This window comes from Carlito syrichta, unplaced genomic scaffold (assembly GCF_000164805.1).
Source record: "Carlito syrichta isolate Samal-C Ts95f unplaced genomic scaffold, Tarsius_syrichta-2.0.1 Scaffold309624, whole genome shotgun sequence".
NCBI classification, from domain to species: Eukaryota; Metazoa; Chordata; class Mammalia; order Primates; family Tarsiidae; genus Carlito; species Carlito syrichta.
The window spans coordinates 502315-524395 of NW_007253720.1; the positions used below are offsets into that span (position 1 = coordinate 502315).

General features: G+C 47.4%; 1 protein-coding gene across 1 annotated transcript; it reads right to left on the reverse strand.

The window, feature by feature from the left end:
* Positions 1-18612: 18612 nt before the first annotated feature.
* LOC110596490 (putative 60S ribosomal protein L39-like 5) lies at positions 18613-18768 on the reverse strand. Its single transcript, XM_021717278.1, has one exon. It carries the CDS (start codon positions 18766-18768, stop codon positions 18613-18615), a length of 156 nt encoding a protein of 51 aa, XP_021572953.1.
* Between the last annotated feature and the right edge of the window lie 3313 nt (positions 18769-22081).

The following is a 22081-nucleotide window of genomic DNA, read 5'->3' on the forward strand; positions in this document are numbered from 1 at the left end:
GGTGGCCGCCGCAAGCCGCGGGGTGGGGCTGTGGAGGGGTCCTGGGAGGGGGCTCTGGAGTGGGAGGGGGAGGTGTGCCAGTGTGAGGATGAAGCGCCGCGCCTGGGCTCGGGCTCTTCTGGGGTCCCCGGTCACCTGCCCTCAGGACGGGGCAGTGCCTTGGCCACACGCCTTTTGCCAGCGGCGTACACCCGTCTGCAGTCACCCAAGTCCCTGCCCCGCGAGGCCGCGCAGTGTCACGGCCTGTGTCGCCCGCCCTCGCAGGGCCACACGCTCTGTCACACTCACACTCACCGAATCACACACGGTGTCACACGCAGTGTCTCCCACACTCCAATACTCGGTTTTTCCATTCGGTTCTGGCTCTCTGGCGCCATCTAGAGGTCGGCGAGTGGCTTGGGAACTCCCTTTCCTGCGCTCAGGGTTTGGTACCCCAGGCTGCCGCGTGCCTCAGTTCAACAGGGCCCGTCTTCTCCGCCCACGGGTCCAGGCAGGGTGCTCCACGTCAGAAGAATGAGGAGGACTGTCCCTAGCAAGACCTGGTGCTGGGTGGGGAAAGGTCCTCATGATGGGACGGCTGGTCCTCATCCTGTCTTCCCCCTTTCCTCATTCCTACCACTTTCCTGTGCCTTGTCAAGGATCCTTCTTCTACGAGAACTCTTCCCCTTCCCAGCCCTGGCCTGTCTCTGTGGGGTGGTCTTCCGGGTAGGAATGCGAGATCTCTGGCTAGCCAAGGCGGCAGGCAAGGACTGTCTAAGAAGATCTCTCCCAGAGCAGCCCTCTTTCCTGCCTTAGGCTTACTCCCCCTTTCCTACCCACCCCCACTTGGCCACTTTTCTCATAGCCCAACATCCTGATGGGATGGGCAGAGGGGAGGAACTCCCCAGCTCCTCCATGGAGGTGCTAGAGAGAGGTATCATAAAAGTACCCACTGCTCCCAGGCCTGTGGCCACCTTTTGACCCACCTTCCTAGGGGAGATTCCTGAGCATCCCTGATTACTCACACCCCACCCCAATCCCCCCCCCCCTATTTCTTGGGAGCCTTCTAGTTCCCTGGAGGCCTCTTCTCGAGGAGACATGTCCCCAGGAGGGACTCCTCTTCTGGCCTGGGCTTCTCTCTAGCCCTCAGCCCCAGGAACCCATGTGGGGGGCTCTGGATGGGAGAAGGGGTAAGCTGGTAAAAGGAGGGTCTGTCCTTTTAAGCGGCTTCCTTCTGTCCCCTGCAAAGCTCATACTTTGCCCATCACGGAGCACAGCTCCGAGGAGGAAATCAGTGGCCCAGAGAGAAGAAATCTTCCACAGAAGAGCTGCCCCAGCCTCCCCGCCCCCAGCGTGTGTCTGCTGCCCAATGCAGCAAACCCTCCCCAGTCTGCTTGCTGGGAGCCATTCAAAGACTCCTCTGTTCTCCTGCCTTGCTCAGGGCTGAGCAGGATCGGCAGCCGCAGAGCTGGGCAGGAAATGCTAATCTCCCAGATGTTCTCCTCCGTCCTCTCTGCTCCACCACCATCAGACCCGAATTCTGCACCAAGTAGTAGGAGCAGAACGAGGCCAGAGCAGGAACACTGGGGTGTGCCTACCCTTCTCCCTGCTCCCCATCCCCTCCCATCCCAGCTGTCAGGCTGGGCTCTCTGGAGACCTAGCCAGGGCAGTGTAGATATGGAGATTGGGACTTATTTTTCCCAGGAAAGCAGGCAGGCAGGAGGGACTGGGAGGAGAATAGTTGGGGAGCAAGGGAGGTGGCATCTGAAGAGGAGAGAAGCCAGACCCTTGGCCCTATACCCAAATGGGAGGAGGACCGGCTTGGCAAGTAGAGCACTGGGGGAGGCTCCTGAAACTGACAGTGCCTGAATTCCAGCTGAGGCTGTGGCCAGGGATTGGAGCCGGAGCAGTGCTAGATGTGGGAATGGTTGGGATGTGTGCTGTGATGTGTGTGTACTTGGGCTGGGCTATAGTCGAGAGGACTAGAATGCTATAGAGCCTGGGGCTGTACCAGAGAGGCTGTTGCCTCTGGTTGTAGTTGGGACACCATTACAGTGCTGTGATGGTGGTGTGCCTAGACTGCAGCCGAATAATCAGATTATCCCAAAGGTTGTTGCCCAGCTGTGTGTGTGTGTGGTGGGGGCACGTGTGTATGTTGAGAGAGGGCTGTCACTGAAATACCATTGTGCCTGAGGCTATACTGTGAGACTGGTACACCCGAGACTGGTTGCAGTTGAGAAGCAGTTTCTTGATAATATGACGTAGGTGGGGCTGTAGCTGGATCCACTGCCTAGGTTCTCAGAGATGAGAGGCTGTTGCTAGGAGCTTGTACCTGGGAGAAAGGCTGTTACCTGGTCTAAGAGCAGAGCTACTGTTGTACATAGGACTGTAGCTTACATGCGATTGGTCCTGAGGCTGTAGCTGTGATGACAGCATATTGGGGATTGGCTACAGCGAAGATGCTGTTGCCCAGGCTTGTGGCTGGGCTGTTATTGTGTGCAGGACTCTAGCTGGGATGCTGGGATGCCTGCAGCTATAGCTCTGAAGCTCGAGTGTAGCTGGGAGGCCATTTCCTGGTAATTTAGCTGGACGGCTGTTGAGTGGGGGCCATAGCTGAGACTCCATTGTCTCGGAGATGAGCAGCTGTTCCCTGGGAGGCAGGGCGCTACCTGAGATGGGAGTTCATCGGCTGTGGGCGCCGATCTACAGTTGTGCTCAGGATGGTCCCCAAGTGGCTGTTGCTGGGTCTGGGACTAGCTGGGTGGGGGAAGACAAGTGCGTCCTGCCTTGAAGTCTGGGAGATGCCAGGAGCCCCGGGCCGGGTGGGGGCTGTTGCTCTGGGAGGCTGCAGCAGCTGCTCTGCTGTGGAGCTGGGAAGCCTGTTTTCATGACTGTTTTAACTCTTTTTTTAACCTTGTTTTTCTCTCGGCTGCACTTTCGCTCACTCATTAATTTTGGTATTTTTCTCACGGTGCCTCAGCCCTTGTCACGGCTGCCATGGCAACAGGAGGCAGTGTGCACAGTGCCAAAATATCTGATCAAAAAATAACCAAAAATAAGCAAACACCAAGACGGCTGTGCTGGGGGCTATGGCTAAGGGAGAGCCAGTGGCTCATGTCCAGGAAACCCTAGGCTCCCAGGGGACCCCTTTCACGCCTCCTCCCCCCCAGCTGAACTATCTGATCACCTGGGAGACCCCTTCCGAAGGGACCCCCCACACCCCCACACAGCACAACCTCCCAGGACTCCGAGATTTCCAATAGTCCCGGGAGGGTCAGGAGGAGATGAGGGCTAGAACTCATTTCCCAGGAGCTGATAGACGAAGCTTCTCAGAAGCTCACTACCTGCCCTCGCCACACATCTGCACCCGCCCACCCCTCCTCGGGCCCTTTCTGCCTTAGGCTTATTCCCCCTACCTTACCCCCACACATACTTGGCCACTTTTCTTTTCTCAGAGCCTGACAGCCTGATGGGCGAGACAGAGGGGCGGACACTGGCAGCCTCCGGGCCCTCCCCAAACTCCTCCATGGAGATGCTGGAGAGGAGTACCATAAAAGTACCCACTGCTCTCAGGCCTGTGGTCTCCCCTTGCTCCACCTTCCTAGGGAAGATTTCTGAGCATCCCTGAATACTCACACCCCTCTCTAATTTACCCTCCCATTTCTTCTTGGGAGTCTTCTAGTGCCCCGGAGGCCTCCTCTCCGGCAGGCATATCTCCAGGATGGGTCAAAGGTTAGAACCTCATGGGAGGCAGGAGGAGCCAGAGCTCTTGGTTCTGTCTGTCTCCCTTCCTTCTTCACCCACGAACGTCCCCTCAGAGGGGCCTTGGGAACTGGGGGAATGTGAAGAAGCCCTCAACTCTGTCTGGGTCGCACCGCTCAATTACAGCTCTGTCCCCTCCTCCTGCTGCCCCGCCCCTCCAACAGCAAAAGTCTCAGCCCCAATAGAGCTCTGTCCCCTTCTGGAAATGGCTAGAACTCACCTACTTGCCCCTCGCTTTCAGTTTCTACCTCCCCTCCCCCAAGAGCAGTAGTGGCCTTGGCCTCCTGGCAGAGCCTTCCCGGCCCGTTTCCATAGAAACCGGGTAGGCTGTGCAGTTCGAGAAGGGGAGGGAGACAGGAGCAGAAAGGAGGGACCAGGCCTCAGGGGCAGTCCCCACGAAGGGCCACGGGCACTTAGGGAATGGGGAGCCGCCCCATCCAAACGGAGGGTGGGGCATTGGTGAGGGGAGGGAGGCAGGAGGTGACAAAAGTACGGTGGGTTCTCCCCCCATGCAGTTTCCTCTGCTGCCTCCTGAGGAGGCAGTGCAGAGCTCTCCCCTCCCCTGGCACAGGGAGGGGGTGCTTCTCCCTCCCCAACCCCTTAAAACCCTTCTTTACCAGGAACTGCCTGATGGGGATGAATCTCTTCCCCAGTATCCTCTGGGGTCTCTGAGACAGGAACCATGAAATATTTTCTCTCCCCCAAGAGCCCCTCCCCACAACTCTTTGATGGGGAGACTGGACAGCCCCAGGACCCGGTGGCCGCTGCTGACCCCGTGGCATGCTGCTCTCAAAGGCCCCATTCATCTCTGGGGGCTGAAGGCGCCATTGTCCCCAGCGGGGGGTGGTGTGGGGAGTGAGGGGGTCTCGACTCAGAAGGAAGGAATGTGTCTGGAGAAGTTGCCCGCAGGGGCTCCAGTCTCAAGGCTCCCACCAGATCTCCATCGGGACCCTTTCATGACCCCAGTCCTCTCCCGGTAGCTTCCAGAAGCCTTCACACTTCTCCTGAGGGTGGGGCTCGTCGTGGCACTGGGGAGCCTCGCCCCACCCTTTGGGGCACTCCCAATAACTCTTTCTGGGGCTGGGAGCTGTCCAGCGCCTCGGTCCTGATGGGCCGCTGATCCGCCTAGGTGCCGTGGGATGGAGGGCGCTCAGGCCGGCTTCCCCGCCCAGGCTAAGACCACCAAACCACACCTGGTCCGGTGGGCTTGTATGCTGCTCCAGACGTGGGGTCCAGGTGCTGAGCACTGACCTAGGGGACGCCCTGACCCCTGCCCTATCTGAGCAGAATAGAAGGGTCAAGTGCCGCCAGTCCACTCCCCTGGGACCCTGTCTCAGACCAGGGCAGAAACAAGAGCCTCCAGGGGCCAGGCCCTGCCCTCCCCACTTCCCTCATCTTTCTCCGCGCCTCTGTTTCTGTTTTCCTCCCTCTCCCCTCCCTCCTCTTCTCCTTCCCTCCCTGCTGGGTTGGGGGCTGCCGAATTATCATTTCTCAGCTCTGCTAATGTGCTCCCGGCTGTGGGGAGGGATCATAATTCTGGGAGATGATTAAGTTTCAGATTGTTTTCCTTTGTGTTGTTGAAGATGAGGTTTTAATATGGCCCCTCCTCGCCGGCCTGGGAGCTGGCCCCAGCCCTCCTCTCTCAGTCCTCTCCTCACTGGCGGGCAGGTTTGGGGCTATGTCCTTGGGGTCCCCTCGAAGCTTGTGTGTGAGTGGGGTGGTAGGGTCTGGGGCGTAATGGTGAGGAACACTGCCTTTGAAGCCAGACAGGTCGACAGTTAAATCCTGACTCCGCCATATACCACCCGTGTGACCTTGGATGAGTTAGTTACTTAAACCATCTGAGCCTCAATTGCAGCCATGAAATGGGGATGTGAATAATGAGCTCACAGAGTGTTGGTGAGGATTCAAAGTTATAATGCATGTAACGTGTTTGTAGAGTGTCTGGTTTACAGTGAAATTTGGTCACTGTTGGTGGTTATTATGAAACACATACCCCACCCTGTGGGATCCCACCTTCCTGTCCCCTCCGACTCTGTTCTCCAGTCCAGTGGATGTTTATGCAATACCCACTGTGCCCCAGGCACTGGGCAAGAGGGATGAAGTCGTCTGGAGGGGGAAGTGGGCTTTCTCACCCATCTGGTCCTCGAATACCCCCCTTCACTCCCCTCCTTCCCTTTTTTTTTTTTTTTGGAGTTGGAATCTCACTCTGTCACCCAGACTGGAGTGCAGTGGCCGCTCCTGGCCACCGCAGCCTCGACCTGCTGGGCTCCGGCGATCCTTCCGCCTCAGCCTTCCGAGTAGCTGGAATTACAGGTGCGTGCTACCACGCCCAGCTAATTTTTTTGATTTATTGTAGAGATGAGGTCTCGCCTGCCCAGGCGGGTCTTGAACCCGCGGCTCAGGCAATCCACTCACCTCAGCCTCCCAAAGGCGCGGGATGACAGACTGAGCCACCGAGCCCGGCTGTCCTTCCCTTTTTCAACTTTGGTTCATTCCCATCATGTCTTCCCCCTACTTCTAGCTCTTTCTGCATTACTCTCACTTCATTTTTCCTTCTCTCGCTAAAATCTTACCACTTCACCTTGATATCTATCCTCTTAATATGCATGAATCTTTTACCTCATCCTATCTGGAACTCTTTCATCCATGGTTAAGTCATAAGGGACTTGTTGATTTGGGTTCTGATTCACCTGACAGCTGCCTTTGGTTTAAAAGACGAAAAAGAGGCCAGGTGCAGTGGCTTATCCTGTAATCCCAGCACTTTGGAAGGCCAAGCAGGAGGATTGCTTTAGTCCAGGATTTCGAGACCAACCTCGGCAACACTGCGAGACTTCGCCTCTACAAAAAAAATTAAAAAATGAACTAGGCATGGTGGCACATGCCTGTAGTCCCAACTACTCAGGAGCATAAGGAAAAATTGCCTGCACCCAGGTTGTCGAGGCTACAGTGAGCTACGATTGTGCCACTGTACCCCAGCTCGGGCAACAGGGTGAGGCCCTTACTATAAACAAACAGACAAACAAATAAATAAATAAAATAAGAAAAAGGATAGTTGAAAAAATATTTATAGACCTCTATGGTCAGAAGTTGGCTTAATTGAAAGCACATATTCAAATTATATAATTTTTTTTTTTTTTTGAGTTGCAGTCTCATTTTGTCACCCCTGCTGGAGAGCAGTGACACACTCATGGCCACCATATCCTCGACCTGCTGGGTTCAGGTGATTCCTCCATCTCAGCCTTCCAAGTAGCTGGAACTACAGGCACGTGCCAACACGCCTGACAACTTTTTTTATTTATTGTAGAGATGAGGTCTCATCAAGTTGCCCAGGCTGGTCTCTAACTAGTGGGCTCAGGCAATCCTCTTACCTCGGCCTCCCAAAGTGCTGGGATTATAGGCATGAGCTACCATGCCCGGTCTCAAATTATATAATTTTTAAAGGCATTTATCTTCTCTTTATTGAATCCAACTTCTTCCATGGAAACTTCTCAGTCAACTGAAAACTTCCCCTTCTCAAACTCCTTCTGACTATTCTCTGCTAACTTTTGTCCAATTCCCTTTTGCTGGAACTTCATTGGACTCTCTGGGGAGCTTAAGATACCCCCAGATTAGCACTTCTAAGACCTCCTCTTTCCATTTGCTTCTGTTCCTCCTTCCTCCTTTGGCCAGTGTGGACCTTCCATTCAGTCATTCAGTTCCACTGAATTCTTTTTTTTGAGTTGGAATCTCACTCTGTCACCCAGACTGGAGTGCAGTGGCATGCTCCCAGCCACCGCAGCCTCGACCTGCTGGTCTCCGGCGATCCTTCTGCCTCAGCCTTCCAAATAGCTGGAACCACAGGTGTGCGCTACCACACCCGGTTAATTTTTTTTTACTTTATTGTAGAGATGAGTTCTCACTATGTTGCCCAGGCTGGTCTCGAACCCGTGGGCTCAGGCAAACCACTTGCCTCGGCCTCCCAAAGTGCTGGGATTATAGGCGTAAGCCACCGCGCCCAGCCAGCCATTGAATTCTTGATATGTCCTCCGTCCCTTCCTTCACTAGAACCTCAGTTACTTGAACTTCACGTCCCTTCTCTATCTAAGGCTAGAAAAGAACGAAAGACTGGAAACAAATGGATGTTTTGTCTATTTAGATGGGCTTGGGAGGCAGACTACCACTAGATGTCTCCTCAGTCACTCCCCTCATATTTAGTTCACAACCTCCGTAAGATCGACCTCTGATAATAGATAAATATGCACCCCAAACTTGCATTCTTTCTCTGTGCCTTCAAGATATACAGTTTCTACCATGTCTCTTCTAGAACCCTCTGGAAGTACAAACTTCAGGGAGATGACTGTCCTCAGGAAAAAAGGAGCTATTTGCAAACTGGGCAAATGAAAATCTTGTCTTTCCCATAAAAATTAGTAAAAAACTTTTGACATCTAAGCAGATAATCTTAACTGATTACATCTGCCAAACAAACAATTTGGACCTAGCTATTGCTTTTATAAACTACTGAGTTTTCAATTGTTGCACCTGGCACATGGCTAACATTTTTAAAATAAAAGCTAGCTGGGCTCGGTGGCTCAACCTGTAATTCCACGCTTTGGGAGGCTGAGGTGAGTGGATTGCCTAAGCCCGCAGGTTCGAGACCCGCCTGGCCAACATGGCGAGACCTCATCTCTACAATAAATCAAAAAATCAGCCGGGCATGGTAGCGCGTACCTGTAATTCCGGCTACTCCGAAGGCTGAGGCGGAAGGATCGCCAGAGCCCAGCAGGTCGAGGCTGCAGTGGCCAGAAGCGGCCACTGCACTCCAGTCTGGGCGACGGAGTGAGACTCCAACTCAAAAAAAAAATAATAATAAAATAAAATAAAATAAAAGCTATAAGATCTTTGCATCTGCCTGTATGTTTCTGTATGTACATATGTTTGTATGTTATATAACTGTGGTATTTTTTTCTACCTCTGGATAATATTGCCAAATTAATTTATAAAATTCCTTAAAGGTTGGGAGGCCAAGGTAAGAGGATTGCCTGAGCCCATGGGTTTGAGACCAGCCTGGGCAACTTGGCGAGACTTCATCTCTACAATAAATCAAAAAATTAGCTGAGTGTGGTGGCGAGTGCCTGTAGTTCCAGTTACTTGGAAGGCTGAGGCGGAAGGATCACCGGAGCCCAGCAGGTCAAGGCTGCGGTGGCCAAGAAAGTGACACTGTACTCCAGTCTGGGCAACAGAGTGAGACTCCAACTCAAAAAAATAAAAATAAATAAATAAATTACTTAAAGGAATTCTATTCAAATTGATTTAGAAATAAATGCACACTTATTTAAATTAAGTATATAAATTAAGTATTCCTAAAACTCTCAGAAATATAGGATCTCAGCCAGATACAGTGGTATAGATATAGTTCCAGCTACTCTGTAGGTTGAGGTGGGAGGATTACTTGAGCCCAGCAGTTTGAGACCAACCTAGGCAACATAGTGAGACTGAGATCCCATCTCTTAAAAGAACCAAGAAGAAATATAGAGACCAACCCATTTTGTTTTGTTTTGTTATGTTTACATGACGTGGGTAAATCTTTGAGAAATAAAATTAGTTTTTAAATTGTTGGTAAAATAGAAACAGAATGTCCTCAGAATTGTTAGCATTAAATGTAACAACATAACATACATTTTTTTCTACTTGGGCTTACTAGTCAAAAAAGCTTTTGTTATCTCTACTACATGTTTACACTTGATATTGATCAAAAGGTCGAGAAGCAATCTACTACAAATTTAAAACTATAAGTTCAACCTAAGAGTAGAACATGCAATAAAAATAAATTGTGGACCGGGCTTGGTGGCTCATCCTATAATCCCAGCACTTTGGGAGGCCAAAGCGAGTAGATTGCCTGAGCCTGTGGGTTTGAGACTAGCCCATGCAACTTGGCGAGACCTCATCTCTACAATAAATAATTTTTAAAAAATTAGTCAGGTGTGGTAGTGCACGCCTGTAGTTCCAGCTATTTGGAAGACTGAGGTGAAAGGATTGCCAGAGTCCAGCAGGTTGATGCTGGGGTGGCCATGAGTGTGCCACTGCACTCCAGCCTGGGTAACGGAGTGAGACTCCAACTCAACCAAATAAATAAAAATAAATAAATTGTGAATGTACGTCAAGAGTAGAAGTAAAAAGAGAGAAGGAGGAAAGGAAAGAGAAAAGAAACAGAAAAGTTAAAGTTATATGTTTAACTCTTAGTTTCTTTGCTTTTATGATATTTTTTGATACTTACCTAATTTGTCAACTAAAAAAAGAATAAGAGAGTAGCTAGCTTTATTTAATGTCTCATGAAATTTTCATGAGCAATTTAAGCATAATTGTTAAAAACAAGCAAATTAAATAAGATGTAAGTGGGATAAAAGTTTATAAATAAAGTTTTAACAACAATTATGTTTTATAATATATTTCTACTTAAAAATAGTTCTAAAACTTTTGGCAACTTGAAGCCTCAGAATTAAACCAAGTGAAATTGAGTTAAAATATTTATTAAATGTTTGGATCATTTCTAAATAAGATAAAATGCTGAAACTTTAAGTGTTGAACATTTAAAGTTTATCTACTTTTGTTTATTACAGAGGAACTAAATATTTGAGTTTGTTAGGAAAAATGTCCTGTGCCACATTGAAAAATTATATCATGAGAATGCACTTATTTCTAGAAATTATGAAATAGTGTTAATCTGCAGAATGTTGGTATGTGACAGCCAGTTTACAATTGCTTACTTCCTAGCTTTTGCTAGAAATTAAGGTTACTAAAAAGGAATTAATTAATTAACTAAAATTTTAATTACTAAATGGAATTAAAACTGGTATAAATTGTAAGGGAAACAGCATTATGCAAAGAGTACACGGAAAATGAAATGTATTTTTGGCAAGGAAAATTATAAGGCATAAGGATGTTTTTCTGTTATGGGAAAAAAGTGTAATTAATTCTGTACTAAAGTAGAATGACCAGTTTTCCCAGAATGAGAAAGAGAAAAATGTAGAGGAAAAAAGTGCTGATGGATATTTTTTAAAAGTTGTAAAAAGGTTTCTGGAAAGAAATCTTAGAAAAGCATTTTTTTGAGTCAGAGTCTCACTCTGTTGCCCAGGCAGGCGTGCAGTGGCATGCTCACTGGCCACCATAGCCTCAACCTGCTGGGCTCAGGCAATCCTTCTGTCTCAGCCTTCCAAGTAGCTGGAATTACAGGTGTGTGCCACCACACCCTGCTAATTTTTTGATTTATTGTAGAGATGAGGTCTCACCAAGTTGCTCAGGCTGGTTTCAAGCTTGTGGGCTCAGGCAATACTCTCACCTTGGCCTCCCAAAGTGCTGGGATTAAAGGCGTGAGCCACTGCACCCAGCCTAGAAAAGCATTTATCTGGTGTGATCAAAGCTGTCTGAGACTGGATAGATTTATTTAGAAGGCATTTATAATTAGCTTCAGTATTAATTGTACACTGAGGCAAAGCTAGAATTTGTTCTCCTTTGTTAAAGAAAAAGTGTTTTTGGTGAGGGGTTTTATTGGTTGGCTTTTGCTACAATATTATGTTTTTTCTTTGCTTTTTAAGTAATTGGCATAGGAAACAAGATTTTGTGACTTATCAAGATCATTTTCTGGACTGGGCATAGAGGCGCATGCCTGTAATCCCAGCACTTTGGGAGGCTGAGGCAGGAGGATTGCTTGAGGCAGAGAGTTCAAGACCAGTCTGGGCAGCATAGCAAGACCCTGTCTCCACACACACACACACACACACACACACACACACACACGCACACACACAATTCTGTGCTTCCTGTCATCTCTATTAGGTTTTGATTACTTGAAAAAAACTGAATCTTCTGAATATGAAATGAACTAAGGATTTCTTATATCTATGTAAACTTCCGTATTTGTCTCTCAAATCTTTTACTGTCACTTTGATTAAAATAGATAGCAAAGAACTCGATTTAATCAAGTGTTTATACCTTTTGATATTTTTCACAAATTTACCAAAATCAAATTATAAGTTAAGTCTTTTTGATCTGAAACTAACTTTGGGAGCTTTTAGAGCAGTAGTCCCCAACCCATTTTTGGTATCAGACCAGTTTCATGGAAGACAATTTTTCTATGGACTGGTGGGGAGGAAGGGATGGTTTTGAGATGATTCAAGTCCATAACATTTATTGTGTACTTTATTTCCATTATTATTACATTGTAATATGTAATGAAATAATTATACAACTCACCATTCAAAAAAGAGGCACAGATAGAAGTGGCAAATAAAATAATGGGTGGGCCATGCACGGACCAAGATATTTAGTGTCAGATTCTGACTTACAGCCTGCCACTGGATGCAGCTGTACAACTGAAGTACATCAACTCACTTGCCACTCACTGATGGGGTTTTGAAATAAGTCTGCAAGCAATTGATTTATTATGGTCTCTGTGCAGTCACACCGCACTGTTAATGTTAATCTGTATTTGCAGCCAATTCCCAGTTCTAGCATCACCACCTCAGCTCCACCTCAGATCATCAGGCATTAGATTCTCATAAGGAGTGCGCAACCTAGATCCCTTGCATGCACAACTCACAACAGGGTTCGTGCTCCTATGAGAATCTGATGCCGTCACTGATCTGTCATAAGGCGGAGCTCAGGCAGTAATGCAGGTGATGGGGAGCGGCTGTTAATACAGATGAAGTTTCTCTCGCTTACCTGACTCTCATCTCCTGCTGTGTGGCCCAGTTACTAACAGGTTACAGACTGGTACTAGTCCATGGCCTGGAGATTGGGGACCTCTGCTTCAATGTTCTGTTTTCCAAATTTAAGAAAAAAATTTTTTTTACCTTTTAAACTACTATAGCTTATGGCAATTTGGTAAAGTATATTGTGTAAACAGAATTGAAATACTGACGTTTTTCTTCCTACCTGATTCTTCCAGAATTTAGAAACTATTTGTGAATATTCTTATTTTTATGACAATGTAGCTATCTGTATAAGTTCAATAAGAATCTGTTCTCCTTGTAACAAAACACAATCGGAAATAGTGGTTATATTACCAAGACTTTGACTGGAATGACTGTTTTCAGATATAAACAGATAGCTCTAAAGAACTAAGATTGAACCTGATGTGATGGCTCATGCCTGTAATCCCAGCACTTTGGGAGGTGGCAGTGAGAGGATTGCCTGAACCCAGGGGTGTGAGACCAGCTTGGGCAACTTGGCGAGACCTCATCTCAACAATAAATCAAAGAAATTAGCTGGGGGTGGTGGCACACACTTGTAGTTCCAGCTACTTGGAAGGTTGAAGCAGAAGGATTGCCTGAGCCCAGTAGGGTCGAGGCTGCAGAGGCCATGAGCATGCCACTGAGTTCCAGCCTGGACGACAGGGTGAGACTCCAATTAAAAAAAAAAAAAAGAAGAACTAAGACTAAGATTGACTTTATCAAGCCAGTAAAACTTCTTGAAAAGGTTGGCTTGGTACCCTGCATACATGGTTGCCTTACAGTTGAGTAAGTAATGCCCCTTTCTGGCAGGCCCAGAAACCTCGGGATTTTGGGGGGACTCAAAGAAGAGAGGAATTCATCTAAATCTATAGGCCTGGCAGTCAAACTCTGATGACAAATCCTTGGCTTGGCTTCCTAGACTTGAGAGGCTTTTGAAAGTCCGGTCTGAGATTTCTTATGAAAAGGTCCAGCAAAGCAAACTTAAGGAGCTCCTATATAGTCAATTGCTATTTTTGCTGCCCTTTTGTAAATAATCAAGCTAAATTCAATGAGACTAGGCCCATTTTGTAAACAAACTGGTCTTACTTTGGTCATCTCTGGCAGATATGGAGATGACTATAGAGGAAAAAATTATGTTTCAGAAGAAAACTCTGGTATTTCTGTTATTAAATTCTAGCTCTGTTCATTGTTTTGGAGGTTTTGCTATCTACCTACAATCTGGGCCGGATCCTGAATTCTTCTAGTTTCTTCCCATATCTGGTTATAGCTCTCCAAACTAACATCTCCGAATTTTCTCCCACCTTTATGTCTGGGTGGGAGTCACCAAAAATTAAAACCGCCCTTCCCCCAAAGTCCTGAATGCTAAAGTGGGACAACTTGCTATAACTGTCAAATAAATTACAGCAGCTTACATATGACCAATTTTTGTGCCTGATGCTGCATGGGCTATTCAGAAAGTTCCCCAGAACACTGCATGCAAATTGCAGATGAGGAAACTATACCAGCTTGTCATTGCCTGTCCTCATTCCACCATCTTGAGATGCTACGAGCTCAAACCTAGAACTCATTGATTGGCTGCCCTCTGGACTAAAAAACTGAGTTCACGGTTTGCTCTAATTGTTAACCTTTGTTTTTCTTCTGTTTTCATGGAGATGTCTCTTATTAAATGTCTGATTGATAATACAAAATAGAGGCCTAGCCAGGCTCGGTGGCTCAGCCTGTAATCCCGCGCCTTTGGGAGGCGGAGGTGAGTGAATTGCCTGAGCCCGCAGGTTCGAGACCTGCCTGGGCAGCGAGACCTCATTTCTACAATAAATCAAAAAATCAGCCGGGCGTGGTAGTGCATGCCTGTAATTCCGGCTACTTGGAAGTCTGAGGCAGAAGGATCGCCGGAGCCCAGCAGGTTGAGGCTGCGGTGGCCGGGAGCGGCCACTGCACTCCAGTCTGGGCGACAGAGTGAGACTCCAACTCAAAACAAAACAAAACAAAACAAAACAAAACAAAAAAACAAAATAGAGGCCTAACTTTGGTGGAAGCCCACTTGCAACACCGCCTCATAACTGAAATGAGATACAACTGTTAGTAACTAGACTGATTGTATTCCTGGGACTGAGAGACTAGTTCAGCGGGCTAGGGAATAATCTACCAACTCAGCTTTTGGGCTGAGAAATTTCTTGGGGAGGGTTCAGACAGGAGAATGATGGGGTTCCGGACACACTACCCTAAAGTATGGTATCTTGGTGTTCGAAAAAATAGCAGAAGCAGGAAGGTCACTCTCACCTTCCCCTCTCTCTTCCTTGAAGCAGGCCGTAACACCAAGGAAGGTCACTCTCTGACCTTCTCATTCCCTTCTTTCCTGAAGTAGGTCATAAAATCCTCATTTCAGAGGTACCCTCCCTGAACTAGAGGAAAGGAACTTTCTTGTTGTTAAAGACAGAAGAGTCTGAACGAACAGAACTTAACTATCCTGCCCCCCCAGGTTACTATCATTAGATCATACCCGCTTTGTTCATCATACTTCTGCATGAGTGTCCACTCTTCCTCAAACCTGAACATAAAAAAGACACACGTAGCCGGGCTCGGTGGCTCAGCCTGTAATCTCGCGCCTTTGGGAGACTGAGGTGAGTGGATTGCCTGAGCCTGCATGTTCGAGACCCGCCTGGGCAACTTGGTGAGACTTCATCTTTACAATAAATCAAAAAATTAGCCGGGTGTGGTAGCGCGCGCCTGTAGTTCCAGCTACTGGGAAGGTTGAGGCGGAAGGATCACCGGAGCCCAGCAGGTCGAGGCTGCGGTGGCCGGGAGCGGCCACTGCAGTCCAGTCTGGGCGACAGAGTGAGACTCCAACTGAAAAAAAAAAAAAAAGACACACGTTTCCCTGTTTCTTTGGGTTTTCATTTCCTTGTGAAGGCTTCTATGTCATGTAAACCTTGTATTAAATACATGTGTATGATTTTCTCTTGCTAATCTGTTTTTTGTTATAGTGGTCTTAGCCATTAACTAATCAATGGGTGAGAAAATAAATCTTTTCTCTCCAACACGACACTGTTTTTTTTTTTTTCTTTCAATTTCTTGGTTTTTTTTTTTTTTTTGAGTCAGAGTCTCACTGTCACCCAGGCTGGAGTGGAGTGACACACTCATGGCCACTGCAGCCTTAACCTGCTGGGCTCAGGCTATCTTTCCACCTTGGCCTTCTAAGTAGCTGGAATTACAGGCATGTGTCACCACCCCCAGCTAATTTTTGTGATTTATTGTAAAGACAAGGTCTCACCAAGTTGCTCAAGCTAGTCTCGAACCCTGGGCTCAAGCAATCCTCTCACCTCAGCCTTCCAAAATGCTGAAATTACAGGCGTGAGCCACCGAGCCCAGCTTCAATTTCTTTAAGGAGTCATTTCACAACTATTTGAGGGCCTGGTTTGGTGCAGGAAACAGAAACTACTTTAGATATTTTATTTTATTTTTTGAGTTGGAGTCTCACTCTATGACCCAGGCTGTAGTGCAGTGGCACGCTCATGGCCACCCCAGCATCAACCTATTGGGCTCCAGCGATCCTCCTGCCTCAGTCTTCCAAGTAGCTGGAATTACAGGCGCATGCTACCACACCAGCTAATTTTTTTATTTATTGTAGAGATGAGGTCTTGTGAAGTTGCCCAGGCTGGTCTCGAACCCATGGGCTCAGGCAATCTTCTCACCTCGGCCTCCCAAAGTGCTGGGATTACAGGCTTGAGCCATTGTGCCCGGCCTACTTTAGATATTTTTAAACTGAAGGGAATGTAGTATAGAAAATTGGTGCTTACAAAATCGTTGAAAGGCCACTGAGGGAATGGACTCCTTAAAACTGCATCCAGAAGCTAATATATTTGCCATGATTGGTAAGATAGGGAATCAAAGGGCCACCGCTGGAACCACCGAGTTAAAGAACACTTTGTCAGAGATTTGCCATCCAGGAATGAGGAAGCAGAAATTGTGATGCTGAATGGCTGTTACAGGAGAAACCCATGTCTCCAGGATCCTGCTTGCCAGCAGAAAGCCCAAAATAGCAGAAAAAAAGGCGTCTTTCTCCTTTCTGCCTTCCAGTCACACAAGAGTACCTGATTGTAAGGGAGTCGGGGAAAGGCATTCTAGCTTTCCAGTCTCTAACACATTAGAAGAAAGTAAGGCTGAAGGAGGCATGCCAGTTGACCATGTTTAACACTAACCTGAACCCTGCTCTTGAAGAGTTCACAGACCAGAGGAGATAACACCACGATCAATGCAGGTTGAAAAACTGTCTGTTTCAGACCAAGTTTCAGCAGCATGAGTCTGGGACCACAGTGGTCTCAAAAAGGATTCCAGACCCAATTTGGAGTCGTGGAGGTCAAGCTCTGAGAATCACTGGAGGGACGAAACTGAGGTCAGTGCACAGGCAAGACAGGGAGAGACAGAAGAGACCATGACCCAATGTCAAAGACTTGAAGTGCTCACTTCCTGCAAGGGGTTGTACGCCGTAATTTAGGTCCCTGAGTGCAGTTCCACGAATATAGGGCCCACCTGCAGTGGTTGCTTTTCTCTTGCACTGGCTGGTTTTGGTTTATGTGGCCCTTTGTGGCTCACTTGTCACCTGCCTCAGGACCATCATTTTGAAATGAGTCCCCAGGATCATCACCGGAAGAAGACATGTATGTATAGACAGAAAAGACTCAAAGTGGGCCCGTCTTCCAAGCAGGAGAGCCCAGGGTCCAGGAGTGTTTGCTGGGGAACATCAAGGAACTGGTACCTTCCGGGTATCTATATCTGCTTCCGCCTGCAATTCAGATCTTTTGGCATTTCTCCTCTTTTCTTTTTTTCTTTTGAGTTGGAGTCTCACTCTGTCACCCAGACTGGAGTGCAGTGGCTGCTCCCGGCCACCGCAGCCTCGACCTGCTGGGCTCCGGCGATCCTTCCGCCTCAGCCTTCCAAGTAGCTGGAATTACAGACACGCACTACCATGCCCGACTGATTTTTTGATTTATTGTGGAGATGGGGTCTCGCTGCCCAGGCGGGTCTCGAACCCACGGGCTCAGGCAATCCACTCACCTCAGCCTCCCAAAGGCGCGGGCTTACAGGCTGAACCACCGAGCCCGGCTCTCCTCTTTTCTGACTTGAGGAATCAGGAGCCAGGTTCTGGTGGTTCTAAGACAAGGGCATAGTGGCAGCTTCCAAGAACATGACTAAATTCCAAGTCTGTTAAATAGCACCAGTTTATATCTCTTGAGTGAGTGTACAAATCATCTGGCAACTGTCTGTATCTGTTGAGTGAGTGTGAGGTGGTCTGGCATCTCCTCAAGGGCTTAAATAGAAGGTAGCATATTCTACTGGTTAAAAGGATGGCCTCAGAATCCTGTCCTGGCTCAGTTGCTTCCTAGTGTGACCCTGGGCCAATGATGTATTCTCTCTGTGCTGGCTTCTCTATCTGTAAAATGGAGATAATAGTATACTTATCTCACAAGAAGGCTGCGAGGATTAGCTGTGATAATTATGTATAAATATGGATAAAGTGCTTAGCCCAGTGCCTGGCATATAGTAAGTTTTCAATAAACGACAGTGGATATTGTTTTTGTTATTATTATCAATAGTATTCTTAGCAACAAACATCTTTCATCTTAGTCATCAGGAAACATCTAGAAGAGAAGGTACTTCACCCAAGGCTTGCTCTAGAACTATGAGGTTTTAGTACCGCTCTGGAAAAGCGGGGAGCCAGTTTATGACAGGAGGCCCTCAAGTCTGTCTTTTCTGAGAGGTCTCTGTCTCCATCAATCCTAGAGCTGTCTCTGTGCAGTTCCTTTGGTCTTTTTTTTTTTAAGAGACAGGGTCTCACTCTGTCACCTAGGCTGGAGTGCAGTGGCATGATCACAGTTCACTGAAGCCTTGAGTTCCTGGGCTCAAGCAATCTGCTCACCTCTGTCTTCCTAGTAGCGGGAACTGCAAGTGTGTACCTCTATGCTCAGACAATTTTTTTTCAGACAAAAGGTTTCATATTTATTACTGAACCAGTCCACTAGTACAGAGCACATAAACAGAAAAACACATCCCAATTAAACATGTTCGATTTCCTGATTGTGGAGATTTTCAGTTTGATAATGGTAAGGTGATGGTGACCATGATTCATCATAAACACGTGTGTCATCTCTTGTGCAATTCCTTATAGACCCGGCTTGGTTCTTCCCCAATGTCTCCTCTTGGAGTTATACCAGATTTTATTACCAGTTTTCATCCGAATCCACTGGGGAATGGGACAATTTTGCTTCTGTTTCTTGAGCGGGAATTGCTTGATCCTGAAAGTCTTGTGAGAAGACATGGCGAGCAATGGAGTCCACTGTGCACACCACATCAGCCAATATTTTTATTTTTTGTACAGTTGGGGTCTTGCTATGTTGCCCAGGTTAATCTCAAACTCCTGGCCTCAAGTGATCCTCCTGCCTCTGCTCCCAAAGCGATGAAATTACAGGTGTGAGTCACCACTTCCAACCCCACTGGGCATCTAAACTTGCCTCAGGGAGAATGACACAGTGTCACTGGGACAGGTGAGGAAGGGAGAGACTGGTGATATTGAGAAGCTCAGGACAGAAGGATTCGGAAACTTTCATTTTCGCCTTTTCCTCCTCTTCTGCTCTCCTTTCCCCAGACCCTATTCTATTATTATTGAACACCCATCCTGTACCATGCACTAAGATAGCACTGGGCATGTAGTGAAGAACAGAAAGGTAGCCCTTAACCAACTGGAGCTCTCTGTCTTCTGGGGCCACAAGCTATATAAATATACCCACACCAATAATCATTTACTTACAGTTGTAATGGCTGCACCCAAGGAAAATGGCAGAGAGTAATAAGGGTGGATAATGGAGAATTTACCCTCCCTCACTAGTTGGGAGCTGGAGGTGAGCAGGGAAGGCCAGAGCAAATCTGGAGAATGAGTAAGAGTCAGCCAGGCAGTTCCCTGGGCAGAAGTGAGTTCCTGTCAAGGTGTTAGGTGATAACTTTATGGTGTGTTGCCTTGATTGTGTTGCCTTGACTGGAGGTATTTTATTCTTAACCGAGGATTCCTAAAGGGATAAATATTTAATGGTGGGAACTTTGAGAGGCATGGGACTCCCTGATAGGGTCAGGAGGCTTTCTCATCAGCCTCCAAACCAAACATTGTGACTAGGAGGCCTAACTCTGGACATGTAGTGTGTGTGTACGGGGATGTGAAGGCATGTTTGTGATTGTGATTGTCAGTGCAGGTGTGCATGACAGGTGCAGTGCTATCATTGATGATTTGAGAATCTGAGCCAAGCAGTAGAAATGTGCCTTGAAATTCAGAATTATGCTGGGCATGGGGGCTCACACCTGTAATCCCAGCACTTTGGGATGCTGAGGCAAAAGGATTGCCTGACCCCAGGGATTTGAGACCAACCTGGACAACCTGACAAAATCTTGTCTCTACAATAAATAAGAAACTTAGCCAGGCATGGTGCCAGGTGCCTGTGGCTCCAGCTACTTGGAAGGCTAAGGCAGAAGGATCACCTGAGCCCAGCAGGTCGAGGCTGCAGTGGCCGTGAGCATGCCACTGCGCTCCAGCCTGGGCAACAGAGTGAGACTCTGACTCAACAAGAAAAAAAAAGAAAAATAAATTCAGGGATACACCTACTCATGGGGAGCTGGGGGACAGCAGAGAAGGGAGGCTGGTCCCCCACATGCCCAGCATAACAAGAGCCTCCAGCAACCTTAGACATTCTAGATCACCCATCTTTGCCAAGTGTCAGGCAAACTAGCCGGCACTTCTAGAGAAGCATTGGTGTTGAAGGTGGGGGTAGGAGAAGACTGAGAAATTTGCAGTCTTAGAAAACCATTCTTTAAAATGTTGGCGCACTCCATATTTTTGTTCCTGAGCCCCTGCTCAATTTGACTTTGTTAAGACTCTGAATGTATATATGCATGTGTGTTGACTGTATGTGCTTATGTGTCTAGGAATAGGTATTTGGGGACTGCCATGCAAATTGTGACACCCGAGAGCCCCTGTGTTTCTGAGCTCCTCCCCCCCACTTCGGTGCTCGGCCCCTCCCACTATCCCATCTCTGCATCTCTGCTGCTGTCTGAGAAGCAGAGGCTGGGATTGTCTGCCCGCTAGGCCTGAGTCCCTTCATATTAACAACAGACTGAAAGTGTTCTGACCACAACAAGACAAACAGAAATAATATGCTCACACTCACCTCCATTCCATACAGCGAATGAAGCCTGGGTCCATTGAAGTGAATGAGCTTCAATAATTCATCACAGCTGCTGATGCGGTATTGACAGAAAGCTAATTTAACACTGGGAGCGCCGGGGAGTAGGAAGCAAGCGCCTTCACTGAGTCACGTTCACTCTGCTGGCTCGCCGGTGCTATGCTGGAAAGCAGAATCCGGAGTGAGAAAGGGCTGGGGGGGTGCTTGCTCCCCCTACGCCTTGCAGACAGTTGACTCTCTGAGGTTGTTAGGATGGAGTTCTGTTTTCTTCTTGGTAATGTTCTTGAATAGAGACTTCCCATTCCTTTCTCCATATCTGAACTTCTCAACGGTCAAAGAGACATTTCTCAGGTCAGTCAGACCAAGGTCTCTCCTGTATGCCACGGAAACAAACTACTGGCACGTTCTATGGGGTGTGACAGTTAGACAAGTGAGGTTGAGGTTTTGCTGGAGAGAGAGGGAGACTATGGTTGGTATCTTAAATGATATTCAACAACTCATTTAATTTTCTTATTTCTCCAAAATAAAAATCACGCATTCAACATCCAAAAAAAGTTTCTTGAGTTCTATCTTTCTTCATTTATTCAGCAAATACTTAGTAAACATCTACTGGCACTAGGTGAACCACACAGATTGAATCCTTGCCTTCATGGGGTTGACAGTGAAAGGGAAAAGACAGGCATTGAACAAATACACAGAAGGATGTGTAATAAGTGAAAATTTTTACTAATGCTGTTTATTTACATTTATTCATTCATTTAGCCCTCAATTCAGTGAGAGAGGACAATGGTGAAGAACAGTGTTGGAATGGAAAGGCCTTTCTGAACCTTAAAAGGATAAGTAGCTGGGGAAAGATAAGGGAACGAGCAGACCAGAAGGAGGGAATGCTGTGTAGTTAAGGGCTTGCTTTTTTCTGCAAGCAGGGGAGTCACCTTTACTGGGGCCTAGTGGGAGAGGAGAAACTGGAAAAGAAAGAACTGGGTTCGAATCTGCTTTTGCTGCTTTGCAGTTGTGTGGCCTTGGACAAGTTGCTTCTTTCAACTCTGTTACTTCATCTATAAAGGAGAAATGACAATATTTCCCACTTTATAGGGTTGCTGTGAAAAATTAAGTAAAATAATGCTCTAAAGTGCTTACCAGTGGTTGGCATATGGTAAGTGCTAATACATTACTATTACTGCTATTATGATTATCCTTCAGTGTTCCAAGCTCCTTATTACCGCAGGCTTTGGCACATTTTGTTTCGCCTGCCTGGATCACACACTGTTCCCTTTATTCGCACTCATCTTTCAAGCAGCAGCTGAATTGTATGTCCCTGGAAGGACTTTCCTGACCCCTAGATCCATGGTTCTCAAACTTTAGTGCCTGTGAGGCTCGTTGTGAGTGTACACACATGTGCGTGTA

Coding starts and splice junctions, on each gene's coding strand:
- LOC110596490 (XM_021717278.1), bottom strand. CDS start 18,768: ATGTCTTCTCACAAGACTTTCAGGATCAAGCAATTCCCGCTCAAGAAA.